At 46.7% G+C, this 14,346-nt stretch overlaps 1 protein-coding gene across 1 annotated transcript; it reads left to right on the top strand.

Annotated features, from left to right (window-relative positions):
* The first annotated feature begins 2,100 nt into the window (after nucleotides 1-2,100).
* Nucleotides 2,101-3,069, top strand: LOC106049146 (olfactory receptor 6E1-like). Its single transcript, XM_013201322.3, is given in 3 exon segments — nucleotides 2,101-2,409; nucleotides 2,411-2,608; nucleotides 2,611-3,069. Coding segments are annotated over 3 exon segments (966 nt in total).
* The last annotated feature ends 11,277 nt before the right edge of the window (nucleotides 3,070-14,346 follow it).

Below are 14,346 nucleotides of genomic sequence, written 5' to 3'. Positions count from 1 at the left end.
CCCTGGGCATTCTGTTCCAGTGCTCCGTCACCCTCACCACGAAGTTCTTTCGCATGTTGGTGCGGAACTTCCTGTGATCAGTTTTTTGACCATTGCTCCTTGTCCTATCCCACAAACCACTGAAAAAAGGTTGGCCAAATCCCTCTGTCTCCTACACTTGAGATATTTGTAAATATTGATAAGATCCCCTCTCAGTCTTCTCCTCTCAAGGCTGAACAGACCCAGCTCTCTCAGTCTTTCCTCATTGGGAAGATGCTCCAGGCCCTGTATAATCTTTGTTGCCCTCCGCTGTACTCTTTCCAGAAGTTCCCATCTTGTACTGGGGAGCCCAGAACTGGACACAGTACTCCAGGTGAGGCCTGACCAGGGCAGAGTAGAGGGGGAGGATTACCTCCCTTGACCTGCTGGCCACGCTTCTTTTCATGCACGCCAGGATCCCATTGGCCTTATTGGCCATGAGGGCACACTGCTGGCTCAAGGCCAACCTGTTGTCCACCAGGACCCCCAGGTCCTTCTCCGCAGAGCTCCTCTCCAGCAGGTCATCCCCCAGCCTGTACTGATACGTGCAGTTGTTCCTTCCCAGGTGCGGGACTCTACACTTGCTCTTGTTAAACCTCATTTGGTTACTTCCTGCCCATCTCTCCAGCCTGTCCAGGTCTCACTGAATGGCAGCACAGCCTTCTGGCACGTTGGCCACTCCTCCCAGCTTTGTATCATCAGCATACTTGCTGAGGGTGGACACTATTCCCTCATCATGGTCATCGATGGATTCCTCTTGCCTTGGTTCAGGTAGGCACAAACCAGGCAGCAGGAAGTCAGCTGCTTATGTCATCTTCCAGCACATTGAATGGAGACAAAGGTCAGGAGGGAGATGTTCAGATGCAGACTCCTGGTGACATTGGAGATGCCAGATTGACATTTGATTGACAATTGAGGTGCCAAATTTTTCTGGGTCATAAACAGGTATGGTCTCAGGAAACTGCTAAGCAACTGTAGTCATTGCTTAATAGCAAAGAAAAAAAAGCTGGATGTATCTAACCTCTCAAGACTATTTCTCCCAGATCCATTTAGATATGGAATGCCATGTGAAAGAAAGGTGAGGAATCACTTCCAGATGCTCTTTTCTCTCTCTGCATTGACAGTACGGGAGTAAGTTAAATTGCTCAACCTGAAGGACATGACTTTTAGACAGCTGAAATATAAACCTACATGGTAGTACTTAGCACTTTGGTTTTTCTAGGCGCTTCTTATTTGTACAACGAGGACTGTCCTTAAGCTTTTGAAGATGACAAGACTTTTCCACCTCTCAGAAAAGTAATGCATTTAGGTGAGGATGTTTGATAGTAAGAGGAAAGAGCAACTGTTTGGAAACAACTTCATTTCAGTGTAGAATGAGGTCAGATGTGACTGTGTGACAGATCTGTTTCCAAAGACCTGGTGGGACCATAATGAATTTTGGCCTTAATTTAGAGTACTAAAGAAGGCAAGCTACACTTGGGCCCCATTTACCCTCTTTCCTAAAGATACAAGGGAAGGTGATATGGAAGAAAGAAAGGCATTACAAAAGCAATACTTGATATTTTCCTATTTTGAAATCAACTTTGGATTCCCCAGCTGTTGCTAGTCCAAAAAGAGAAGTACTGAAGAGGAGACAGAATAACTTTCAACGTACATATTTGACTCAATGGTTTAGCATCTATGTAATAGAAAGTATTTGTGCAGGAGGTGAGATTTCCTTTTGAAACATTGGTATGATGGATGCTTGCAATTATTCTGAGTGAATGTGGACTTTCCCAGGGATGGGGTGCAATCGCTAACGGCCCCTTGTTAGCCCTGTTGTTCTGGAGAAAGAATCGTTTGTGGCTGATGGACAAAGTTGGAAAGAAGACAAGAAATTCTCTGAGGACCCTTCCTGATATGTAAAACAGAAAAGTCAGGGTGTGAGGAAGGTCCAAAGGAATCTTTCTCTCTCTCTGTTTTATAGGAAGCCTGCAAGCAAGGAAAGAGAGAAGGAAGGAAATAGCCGTCTGTCCAGACCATGAAATTATTCTACTTGTTTTTGTCATGTTCATGCCTCAGCAGGATGAATGGAAATTGTGCATGGGAGCAGGCAATGGAACTGTCATTTCTGAATTCATTCTTGTGGGCTTTTCGGGGCTTGACCAAAGGCTACAGCTATATCTCTTATTGGTCTTTCTACTCATGTACCTGACAACGGTGATGGGGAATGCAGCCATCATTTTCCTGGTGTGTGTGGATAACCGCCTGCAAACCCCCATGTACTTTTTCATTGGCAATCTGGCATTCCTGGAAATCTGTTTTACGTCCTCCACAAGCACCAAACTGTTGGTGATTCTGAGCTCTGGTAGGAGAACAATCTCAGTAGGTGGCTGCTTTGCCCAGTCCTCTTTTCTATTTTGCCCTGGGTGCTGCAGAGTTCGCTCTCCTTGTTGTCATGTCCTTTGACCGTTACATTGCCATCTGCCAGCCTTTGCGCTATGCTGCCATCATGAAGAATCGGCTCTGCATCCAGCTGGTTGCTGCTGTTTGGGTCATGGGCTTCTCATTCTTGAGTTACCGCCTGGTGCTGCTCTCAAAGCTCACTTTCATACTTTCTGTGGTGCAAAAAGATCCAGATTTTGTTGTTGTTGTTGTTTTTGTTTTTGTGACAACCCTCCCTTATTCCATCTGTCCTGCTCTGACGCCAGCCTTTGGAAAATAGACTTGGTTTTCTTATTGTTTATCATGCTGTCTTCCTTGTGTTTAACTCTGGCATCTTACACGTGTATCTTCTGTATTCTACATATGCCAGCAGCTTCTGACAGGAAAAAAGCTTTTGCTACATGCTCTTCCCATCTCACCACCTTGGCCATTGCCTATGGAAGCTGCATTGCTCTCTACGCATGCTCCTCAGGACATCTTCCTTTGGAGACCAACAGCATTGTAGCTTTGCTGAACACTGTCCTGTACCCATTCTTAAACCCATTCATCTACAGTCCTAGAAACAAGTCTGTGATGCTGGCCCTGAAGGAAGCCATGGCCCGTGCAACAGCACAGCTTTTCCCCTAATCTTGATGCATTTCTGAAGAGCAATTTGAGTTCTCTGCTGTTGTATTTTATGTAATACCACCTCCATATTATATGACCTCTACATGCAGATGCCTCCAGAGATTTATGTTCTTGATGGATTGTGTTAGGCTGTTTGATAAGAAGGACATCTGCACACAAAATGAAGGCCCAGGCAAGTGATGGCAGGGCCCATCTCCATGATCCCAGAAGAGCACAAAGCACAATGGCAGGTGTCACAGGCTCCTGCAGAGCCAAGATCTTGTCCCAGCTCCTTCCAGGACTGCTTTGCCCTGGACCATCACCCTAGGATCCAGGCAGGAAACCCATCAAGATGAGTCAGTGGGAGCAGCTCTCTGCATCATCATTTGGACTAAGGGGATTGCTGCCAAGGGCTTTAGGACACATGGTGGTTTTACATGGGGGTGAGTGCAGCAACTGGACTAGAACCAGGGGGTCAGAGGGCCTATGTGTCATTCGTGTCAGCAACAGGAGAGAGACAGGAGTGTGTGGACTTAGAGACTTAAGTGTGTGTGTGTGTGTGTGTGTCTGTGTCTGTGTCTGTGTGTCTGCGTGTGTAAAATTGCAGTGGTCTGTGCCAGCAGCTGGAGTGGTGCTGAAGCCATGGCGGCTCATGTCTAGGTGCCCTCAAGTGGCGAGAATGGGAGCCAAGGATTTGTCCTGGGCAGGCTGAGTATATGAGCCCAGCTGCTGTAGGGATCCACCTTGCACACACACAGTCATGCACACACACACAAAACCACTCCAAAGGTATAATAAGCTAGATCTCCTCTACAGTCCCTTTGACCTTATTTTATTTTATTTTATTTTATTTTATTTTATTTTGTTTTGTTTTGTTTTGTTTTGTTTTGTTTTGTTTTGTTTTATTTTATTTTATTTTATTTTATTTTATTATAGAAAAACTGGTTTTCAGAAGGATTTGGATCATTTTCTGAAAAACTTCTGCTGTGACACCCCACACAATAATGTCACCAACGTATTGCAGGTGTTCAGGAGCTTCCCCCTTTTCAGTGCAGTCAGGATCAGTCTGTGACAAATGGTAGGACTTTGTTTCCACACCTGGGCAGCTTTAATACTGACCATCTGTCTTGGAACCCCCTTCCTTCCAGGGCGCTAACCCATGGAATTCTTCCAAGTACATCCCTGAAGAGGCCAAAGTTTGCTCTCCTGAAGTCCAGGCTCACAAGCCTACTTTTTGCCCTGCTTCCTCCTCACAAGATTCTGAGCTCCACCATATTATGGTCACTGCAGCCAGGGCTGCCCCCACCCTCACATCTCCAACTAGTCTTTCCTCATTCGTTATTACAACGTCCAGCAGCACATCTCTCCTTGTTGGTTTCTCCACCACCTGTGTCAAAAAGTTGTCATCAGTGCACTGCAGGAACCTCCTGGACTGTTTGTGCCTAGCTGTGTGGTCTTCCCAGCAGATATCGAGGTGGTTGAAGTCCCCCATGAGAACCAGGGCTTGTGACTGAGAGGCCGCTTCCAGCTGTCTGAAGAAGGCTTCATCTACCTCCTCTTCCTGAACAGGAGGCCTGTAGCAAACACCCACACCACTGTCAGCCATGGCAGCCTGCCCTTTAATCCTTACCCATAATCTCTCAACTCACTCTTCATCCACCCCTGGGCAAAGCTTCATGCATTCCAGTTGCCCTCTCACATAAAGAGCAACTCCACAACCTCACCTTCCTGGCTGGTCTTTTCTAACAAGCACATAGCCTTCCATGACAGCATTCCAGTCATGTGAGCTATCCCACCATGTCTCTGTGATTGCAACGAGATCATAGCCTTGCGACCACATGCAGATCTCCAGTTCTTCCTGTTTGTTTCCCATATTATGCTCATTAGTATACAAGCATTTCAGGGAGCTGAAATGCTTCTCTCTCATGCTGTGTGTGTATGTGTCGAAACACTTGAGATGTCTTTCATTCAGCTCTGCCCCTCATGGTGCAGACTGAAGGGTCTCCCCAGCATGCAGTTTCTCAAAATTTGCACGCAGTACAATAGCTTATCTCTGGTGTGCCTGGTTTTGTCCATTTCCCCTTTCAAATCTAGTTTAAAGACCCGTCAATCAGCCCTGCTAACTCCTGGGCAAAAATCCTTTCCCTGCTCATGGAAAGGTGCTCCCCATGAGGAGTCAGTAGGCTCGGTGTCAGGTAGACCTTCCCATGATCAAGAAACCTGAAACTGTGTCAGTGGTGCCAGGCTCGGAGCCACATATTGATCATCTGGGTTCGCCTGTTTCTTTCAATATTGATCCCTGCTGCTGGAAGGATGTATTAAAACAGTACCTGTGCACCTGATCACCCCAAAGCCCTAAAATCCCTTTTGATCACTCTTGGGCTTCTCTTTGCCATCTCATCACTGCTAACTTGAAAAACCAATAAAGAGTAATAAACAGAGAGGTGTATCAGGCAAGTGACTTTCTGAGCGACATCTCTTACCCGTGCCCCAGGGAGACAGCAGACTTCATTATTGGTCATGTTTGGATGACAAATTGGGCCCTCCATTCCCTTTAGACTTCTTTTTTTCTTGGTGGGGATTGTTGTGATGCGGGGCATAGGTCAACTTGTCTAGGGAAACTCCCCCAGTGTGGATGGACCATGATCTACATTGTCATTTCCTTGCCCATCCAGTTCCATAGCATCATACCTTTTGCATAGGGTCACCTGGGAAGGTGAGGTATGCAGCAAAGTGTTTCTTCACTCACAGGTGCATCCCCTTCCTGCACCGCATCTAGTTTAAAGCCCTCCTGATAAGCCCAGCCAGCTTACTGCCCAGAACACTCTTGCTGCAACTGGTAAGCTGCACCCCATCCGGTGTGAGCATGCCCGGATACTCAAAAGTGCGTTCAAGATCACAGAACACAAAACCTTGGGTATGGCATCAGCTCTGCAGCCAATCATTCATTTTGTCCATTCATCTCATTCTTCTTGGGTCCCAGTCACCAACTGGGAGGACAGAGGAGGACACTACTTGCGCTCCCGATCCTTTCAGCATCTTTCCAAAGGACATAAAGTTCTTTTTGATATTTTGGAGTCTCCTTGTTACAGCATTCTTTGATCCTATGTGAAAAAGTACAAAAGGGTGATAGTCTTTTGTACTCACCAGACTTGGTAGCCTCTTCATAATGCCATGCGTATGAGCCGCAGACAGGCAGCAAACCTCTCTGGAGAGATTGTCTGGATGACAAATGGGAGCCTCAGTGCCTCTCAAAGAGGAGTCTCTAATGACTAACACCCTTTGTGCCTTCTTTATGGCACTGGTTCTGATGCCGAGAAGAACTTGTACTGGTGTACTCCAAAAGATGAAGATTTGGCTTCAGCTGGCAGTGTGCACTTGCAGCCCAGAAAGCCAACTGTATCCTGGGCTTCATGAAAAAAAGAGAGCCCAGCAAGCTGAGTGAGGTGATTCTTTTCCTTGTCTCTGTCTTAGTGAGACCCCACCAACAGAGCTGCATCCAGTTCTGGGATCCCCAGTGCAAGAAAGACACTTGTTAGACTTGCTCCAGAGGAAGGCCATGAAAATGATCAGAGGGCTGAAATAGTTCCCATGCAAAGAAAAGCTGAGAGAGTTGGAGTTTTTTAACCTGGAAAGAGAAGGCACCAGGGAGGCCTTATTGCTGCCTTTTAGTACTTAAATGGGAAAGAAAAAGATTTCTTGTAAAGGCCTGTAGTGACAAGACAAGGAGTCATGCTTTTGAACAGAAAGGGCTGATTTGATGTAAGTAAGAAACTTTTTACGATGAGAGTTAGAGAGACATTAGAGAGAGATTAGGTGAGACATTAGAACAGGTTTCCCAGAGAAGTTGTGGGTGCCCCAACATTGGAAGTGTTCAAAATCGGGTTGGAAGGGGCTTTGAGCAACCTGATGTAGTGAGAGATGTCCCTGCCCGTGGCAGAGGGATGAAACTAGATGATCTTAGAGTCTTGTTCCAGCCCAAATTATTTCAAGTTTCTTTCATTCTTTGATTCTATGATTCTACGATCTAGTTGCTGCTTTGAGCTTCAGGGAGTTCAAAGATTTCCTTTGGTTTATGTAGGCTAACAATATTTTTAGGCAACTCCTAAAATTTAATTTTATATAACCTTTCATATCTATTGACTGGAAAAAAAAAAAAGTATGATTATACTTTCTGGGAGGTGAGCTTCATTGGATACAACCTGGACCTAGTATGCACTTAAGGAATGTGCTTTATTGATTATTGAGCTTTATCATATTTTAGTTTACTTTGCTTGCAATTAAGAATTATCCTTCTCTACCTGTGTGCAGCCTGTTCTCTAAGGAAAGCAGGAGGGAGTTGGTGCAAAGGAGCTACAAGGTGCAAGTGCAGACATCAGTGGAGAAGTCTGATGTCAGGAGAAGTGATGCAAGTCCTAGGGGATCAATGAGAGAAATGGTGCGAGGTTGGGAGGTGAGGAGCAAGGATGTCCATACAGGGTCAGACTTTTCCTACCTGTCCAGACCTCCTTAAGAAAAACTCAGGGCTTTCTGTATTCTAATAAGCCCCAAGGAGGAGTTTGTACCAGGTCTGTGAACTTCATCTCCTGAGAGGAGACTGATGAAATCTCTCAGAAAGCTAAAGTCAGAAGCAAAACCACAAAGTTCTTTAAGACACTGATTGGTCCCGCTGAGGGCCATTACTGACAAAGCCCCATGGACTCCTTAGAGCCATGACTGGAGGCCATGATTACAGGTAGGCCAAGGCACTGTGCAGGTGGCTCTGAGAAAATCCTGGCTTTGTTTCATCAAGTGGAAAGGCCAAGCCCTGCTGCCAGCTCTGGGCAGAGAGCTCCTGTCCCTAACAGGCAGTTCTGGGCTCTTTCTTGGGCAGTGGGATGTGTGGTATGCAGTGCCAGGTGAAAGACAGTGGTGATCTCCTGGCCTTCCTCAGGAAGTGTAAAGAGGGTATAAAGCCCCATTGTTAAGAGGACAACGTGTCTTCTCCTAGGCCTTGGTGGCAGAGACATGTCTTAGGCAAGGGGACAAGACCTTGGTTTTCTTGGCGAAGTCTAGCCTTGCCAGTGCCCTTGTCCATCTCTACCACCAGCTGTCCTATGCTGTCCACAGCCTGCTGTTTCGCTGCAGGCTGCAAAAACCCATCTTGTTTTCCCACCCTACTCTCACCTTGGCATTTCCATACTTTCACTGATACCTGTACCCTCTCCAGCTGTGCCCTGAAACTCAAACTTACAGATTGATAATAGATTCTTTCCAGGTGACATCTGACACTACAGAACTACACTATGGTTTAGTGGAGGACTTGTTAGTATTAGGTCAGAGGTTGAACTAGATGATCTTGGAGGTGTCTTCCAACCTAGATGATTCTGTGGTTCTGATACACTTTCAGTGACATATTCTACCTCTTCTGCCCTGTTTCCAGCACCCAAGCGCCAATTTGAAGCAGGTTTTCACTTGCATTTACTTTTCCATGTCAAAGAAAAGTCCCATCATCTCTGAAACCACCTCTGACAAAAGCATCCACACACATCAGCCTTCCTGTGGCCTTCAGTTGACCAGACAGAAGGAATCTCACCACAATCTTCCAAGCCACGTGGCCTTCCTGCTGACCTTTCAGCACCTCAGAAAGACACAACCAAGTCACATTCCGGCTGCTGTCCACTCATGTACTCAGGCACATCATTTCTTTGAAGTGGACTGGCCTAGAAGGGAATTATTCCCTTAACTGTGTGGTTGAGAAAGGAACAATAAACCCTAGTAAATGTAATGTTACCAAACCTCTCACCCCATAGTGCTACCAAATTCCATTTCAATGGGAAGAGCCCCAATATGGAAAATGGGAACATATAGGTGAAGTAAATGGTGTAAAGAACTGACTGGGCAAGAGGGAGAATCCAATGACAACTAGTGGACTGATAATATTATGAAAACTTGGATTCTGTCTCCACATGGTTCACCTCGCTTTTGCAAGGGACAGTTATAATCTTGTTTGTAATTATTGTATTTTGTTGCTTTTTAGGATGCCTTAAAAGTACAATTGTTAGTCTAATAATGCAAATATGGGTAAGCCTGCCTGACAACTAACAAATATCAAGGTTATGAAATGTTGCAAAGAAATTCACCAAGGAAGAAGGTATGCGTGCAGTGATTAATAGTAATTGATGTTCTTATGTAGATCAGGATTAATGGATTAAAGAAGACTTACACACAATGATGAACCAAATTATAACATTGCATTTAGTAACCCAGTATGATACCTCTTGGGGTTTCAAAGAAGTGTGGAAAAAGTTAACTCCCCAGCTCCCAAACTTTGCTTGGCTAAGACAACTGTTTGCAGCATTTCTAATACTGGGATTGTTGATATTGCTTACTTGTTCATTGTTACAATGTAGTTTGTGGTATAGTTTAGTGGACAACCCTGAACTATGAGGAATGGAAAAGAAATAAGATTAGACACTGAGTAGAAACTGGCAGACATTTTACTAAATCTCTTGATAGAAATGGTATAATTTAAATGAGGATAGAGAACTTGTAGAAAAGAAAAGTTCTGAACTAAGTGCAAAATAATTTGCACAGGGTATATAAAAGGGGGGACTGAAACAAAAAGTACAAGCCACAAAATATGTAACATAGTAAACTGAAGGGATTGCTAAAATTGCTAAATTGTTGTGTCAGGCCTTGCATGGTAAGTCTTGGCTCTGGCCAAAAAATTGCGGCTGAATAAGGAATGCAGTGCCCAAAGAAGAACTTAAACAATTAAATTAGCTAAGTTTGTAAAAAAGCAAAACTGCAGAAGCGGTAAACAATGACAGAGAATGAGCAAAAATGGAAAGGAGAAAAATCCAATGTGAAGAATATTACGAGCCTTCATCAGAAAGACCTCAAAGTGCGACCACCAGAGGGTACTGTGCATCTGAAAGTAGGAGGGACAGTATGATAATTAGTTCTGAGAAGCCATTAACATAAATCCTGACCTTTCTTGGAAATTGCATCAATATGTATATCACCATACCATAAATATGTACTCATTGCCTTGCTTAGATGTACATGTTTGGTGGAATTTTCCACCATATACCTAGCACTGTTAATAAAGAATACCTGCTTTCTAATTCTCCAAAACAATTTTCTCACCCTTTCCCTTTGAGGTAGGGGAGTGAGACAGTGGTTGTGGCAGAACTCAGCTGCCCACCTGAGTAAAACCATCACAGGGCACTGTGGCAACCCTCCCAGAAGGGCAGGGTCCTGCTGCTGCCCAGAGGCTGCTGCATTGGGCAGGCTGCTCAAAGCTCCACAGCACCTCCAGGGCATTTTTGGGTGAGATTCTCGACAGGGAAGACCAAGGCAGGGGTTACATGAAGGGAAGGCACTCTCTACAGACTCAGCGTTCACCTTCCTATCATGAAGGGCAGTTAGGGGGATGACAATTGAGTTGTCAGGTTTGTAGAAGGGACTCACAGAGCATTACACTGAAAGATATCTGTAGGTCTGTGAGGAACCTCCTAATTCCCATTCACAGCCCTCAGCCTAGAGACAGCACCAACATTGTTTCTTGTGGGACTGTTGGGCATCATGCTCTGCACCTGCAAACAGGGAAATGCCTCTGGACAGTGAGCAGCTGAGATGCGTCCCCAGTGCTCTTCACCAGATACTGTAAGGCAGTACTGACTCCTGCTGAGCCCACAGAGGATCTGCCTGGTGCCTGCATGCCCTTCTGAAGTAAAGCTGATAGCTCAAGGCAGGAGCATGTCTTACAGGAAGAAGCTGTGAGTCTTGTTGAGGAGGATTTGGTGAAATATGATATAAGATTTGCTCAGAGAAGTCTCTCTAACTTGTCTCTTTCTTTTCCTCCATGGAGAGGTAACCATGCCCTGAGGCAGCAAATGTCCAACTGCAGCTTCCCTACCGAATTCTTCCTCCTGCCATTCTCAGACACAGGTGAGCTGCAGCTCCTGCACTTTGGGCTCTTCCTGGGCATCTACCTGGCTGCCCTCCTGGGCAACGGCCTCATCCTCACCGCTGTAGCCTGCGACCACCACCTCGACACCCCCATGTACTTCTTCCTCCTCATATATTTTATATATATAAAATTCTATTTTAGTGATAATGCTGTCCACAATGAAATGTCTTTCGTCATCCCCTTCCATGTCAATACCTACCTATCTTGTGTGACCCCAAGACTTGGTGGTAAGAAGGTATATTTAAAGTGTGTTAGAGATATATTTAAATAAAAGTAAGGACCCTGCAGTGAATTGCTTGATCCAGTAGTCCTAAATGTTGGCATCTCATCTGATTTCCGTTTGCCCAAGAAAATCTCCCTTCAGTTAAAAATGATGTCCACGGATGCTTTCCTGACTCCCAGAATTAATCCTTTGAAGTGTGCAGGTACCTCTATATGTCTTGGCCAACCTCTGACACCTCCAATGTCACCAGGAGTCTACATCTGAACAGCTCCCTCCTGGCCTCCATCTCCATTCAATATGCTGGGAGCTGAGATGAGCAGCTGACGTGCAGCTGCCTTGTTTGTGCCCACGTGAACCAAGGCAAGAGGAATCCCAACTCCTGTGGGCTTGTGTGGGGCATGGAGGGAGCTGAGCCCCTTTCTAGCCTCTGGACTGCAAAAAAAGAAAGAGATGCCTTGGTTGACTCAGCTGAAACCCTTCCCTCAGCAGGGCAAAGCAAGATCCCTTCCTGTCTTTGCATGGGTGTCCTGCCTATAAACAGGACAACGGTGCTGGAAAAGTTTCCTTCCCCAGTGGGGGGAAGGAAAACTAGTGATTACTTCAGCCTGTTTCAAAGTCGATTCCCCTGGAGGCCCAGGGACTTGTCAAGAGCTCCCTGTGCTGCTGAGCTGGGCTGGGCTCCTGGACCCAAGGGAAGCTCCTGGCAAGTGGGCAGCGCTGCAGAGAGACAGCTCTGCCCAGGAGCAGCTCCTCTGCACAGCGCAGCAGGGCTGGGGGCACTGCGTGCAGGGGACAAGGGCGGCTGGGAGAAGGGAGGGAGATGTTAAAGGCAGTGTGGAGGGGGGATGCTGAGAGCTCACTGCAGGAGGAATCTTCACAGCCCTGAACAGGGTAAGTGTCTGTGTGAGGGCAAGGCAGATGCGGTATCCTAGAGGGTTCTTTTACAGCTGCCACTTCCCATGGCTGACAGGACATGTCACAGTGTTTGTCCTGACTTCTCTAGTGCAGAGGACAGGGATAGTTCCCTGGATCAATGATTACCTGCCAAAGCTGTCAGAGGGACAGGACATGAGGGTTCTTTCTCACAGGACCGGCTGCAGGCTGTGCAGCCGGTGTGCAGGCAGGGGTGCCCAGGGCTGTGGTGCAGAGCAGGGTCCCTGCTGTGCCCCAGGGGCTGTGTGCCGGGGCAGGGCCTCTGCCGCCTGCCAGGCTTAGCACTCAGCCTGCCCGGGGAGCTGCCCAGGGTGCTGAGACGAGAAGCCATGTGTAGAAGTAGCCCCCGAAGAAGGGCAGGGCAGAGTAGGGTCCTGCTGGTGTCCAGAGTCTGCTGCATGGCTCCACAGCACCCCCAGCACATCTCTGGGGTAGGTTCTTGAAAAGGAAGAACAAGGAGGGGGTTATCTGGAGGGAAGGCACTCTCTGAGGTCTCTGCTTTCACTTTCCTGCCCTGAAGGGCAGTCAGGGGGATGATAATGGAGTTGTCAGGCTATGTCTGACACTGAGGCTGTTAGAGAATTACACTGAAAGAGATCTGTAGGTCTGTGAGGAACCTCACATTTTCCCTTTTAGCCTACAGACAGCAGGAACACCACCATCGTTGTTTCTTGAAGGATTGTTGGATGTCCTGCTTAGCAACTGCAAATTGGGAAATGCCTCTGACCAGTAGGCATCTGAGATCCATCCCCAGTGCTCTTTAACTAACACTGTAGGGCAGTACTGACTCATGCTGAGCCCACAGAGGATCTGCCATGTCCCTGTGTCCTCTTCTGAAATCAAAACTGAGAGCTTGAGTTAGGCACATGTTTTCCTCACAGGAAGACAGAGTTGTACTGGGTCTGGGTGTGATAGAGATCTTTCACTACAGCAGCCCATTCAGTGCTCTGCTGTGTACTTGTATCTAGAATGGCACTGGTATCACACCAGTGTTTTGTCTACAGCTGTTCAATACTGGCACAGCACCAGGACTCCCTCTAACCCCCCCAGGAGCCAGCAGGCTGGGAGTGGGCAAGAGGTGGGGAGGAGACATCACCAGGGCAGCTGACCTAAACCAACCAAAGGGATATTCCATACCATATGATGCCAAACTCAGCAATAAAAGGTGGAAAAGAGAAGGAGAGGAGGGGCTCTCATTATGAAGATGTCTGTCCTCCCCAAAAATGTCTATGCATATTGATGCCCTGTTTCCCAGGATATGGCTGAATATTGCTTGTTTATGGGAAGTAGAGAGTAATTTCTTTTCTTTCTCTCTGCGCTTCCATGCCACCTTTGCTTGTTTTATTGTTATTATTATTTTTTCCCTTTAAGTACATTATCCTTATCTCAACCTGTCAGTTTTTTTTTTTTCTTCTTCTTTCTTTTCAGCATACTTTCTTCTTCCCCTATTCTTCTAAGGAGGGGGAGTGAGAGAGCAGTTGTGGTGGCGTTCAGCTGCCCAGCAAGGTAAAACCACAAGAGCAGTGTGTGTTGTTGAGGAGGATTTGCTGAAATATGATATAAGATTTGCTCAGAGAAGTTTCTTTAACTTGTCTCTTTCTTTTTCTCCACGGACAGGTAACCATGCCCTGAGGCAGCAAATGTCCAACTGCAGCTTCCCCAATGAGTTCCTCCTCCTGCCATTTGCAGACACGTGCGAGCTGCAGCTCCTGCACTTCGGGCTCTTCCTGGGCATCTACCTGGCTGCCCTCCTGGGCAATGGCCTCATCCTCACAGCCATAGCCTGCGACCACCGCCTCCACATCCCCATGTACTTCTTCCTCCTCAACCTCGCCCTCCTCGACCTGGGCACTATTACCACCACTGTTCCCAACGCCATGGCCAATTCCCTCTGGGACACCAGGGCCATTTCCTACAAAGGTAGTGCCACCCAGGTCTTCATGTTTGTTGCCTTTGTAACAGCAGAGTTTTATCTTCTCACCTTCATGGCCTATGACCGCTATGTTGTCATCTGCAAACCCCTGCACCACGGGACAATAATGACCAGCAGAACTTGCATCACCATGGCAGCAGCTGCCTGGGGCAGTGGCTTTCTCAGTGCCATGCTGCACACTGCCAATACATTTTCCTTCCCCCTCTGCCAAGGCAATGTCCTGGACCAGTTCTTCTGTGAAATTCCCCAGAT

The sequence above is a fragment of the Anser cygnoides genome, chromosome 38 (assembly GCF_040182565.1).
Source record: "Anser cygnoides isolate HZ-2024a breed goose chromosome 38, Taihu_goose_T2T_genome, whole genome shotgun sequence".
Classification (NCBI taxonomy): domain Eukaryota; kingdom Metazoa; phylum Chordata; class Aves; order Anseriformes; family Anatidae; genus Anser; species Anser cygnoides.
The sequence above is the reverse complement of the archived record's forward strand: the minus strand, read 5'-3'. Positions and strand labels throughout refer to the sequence as shown.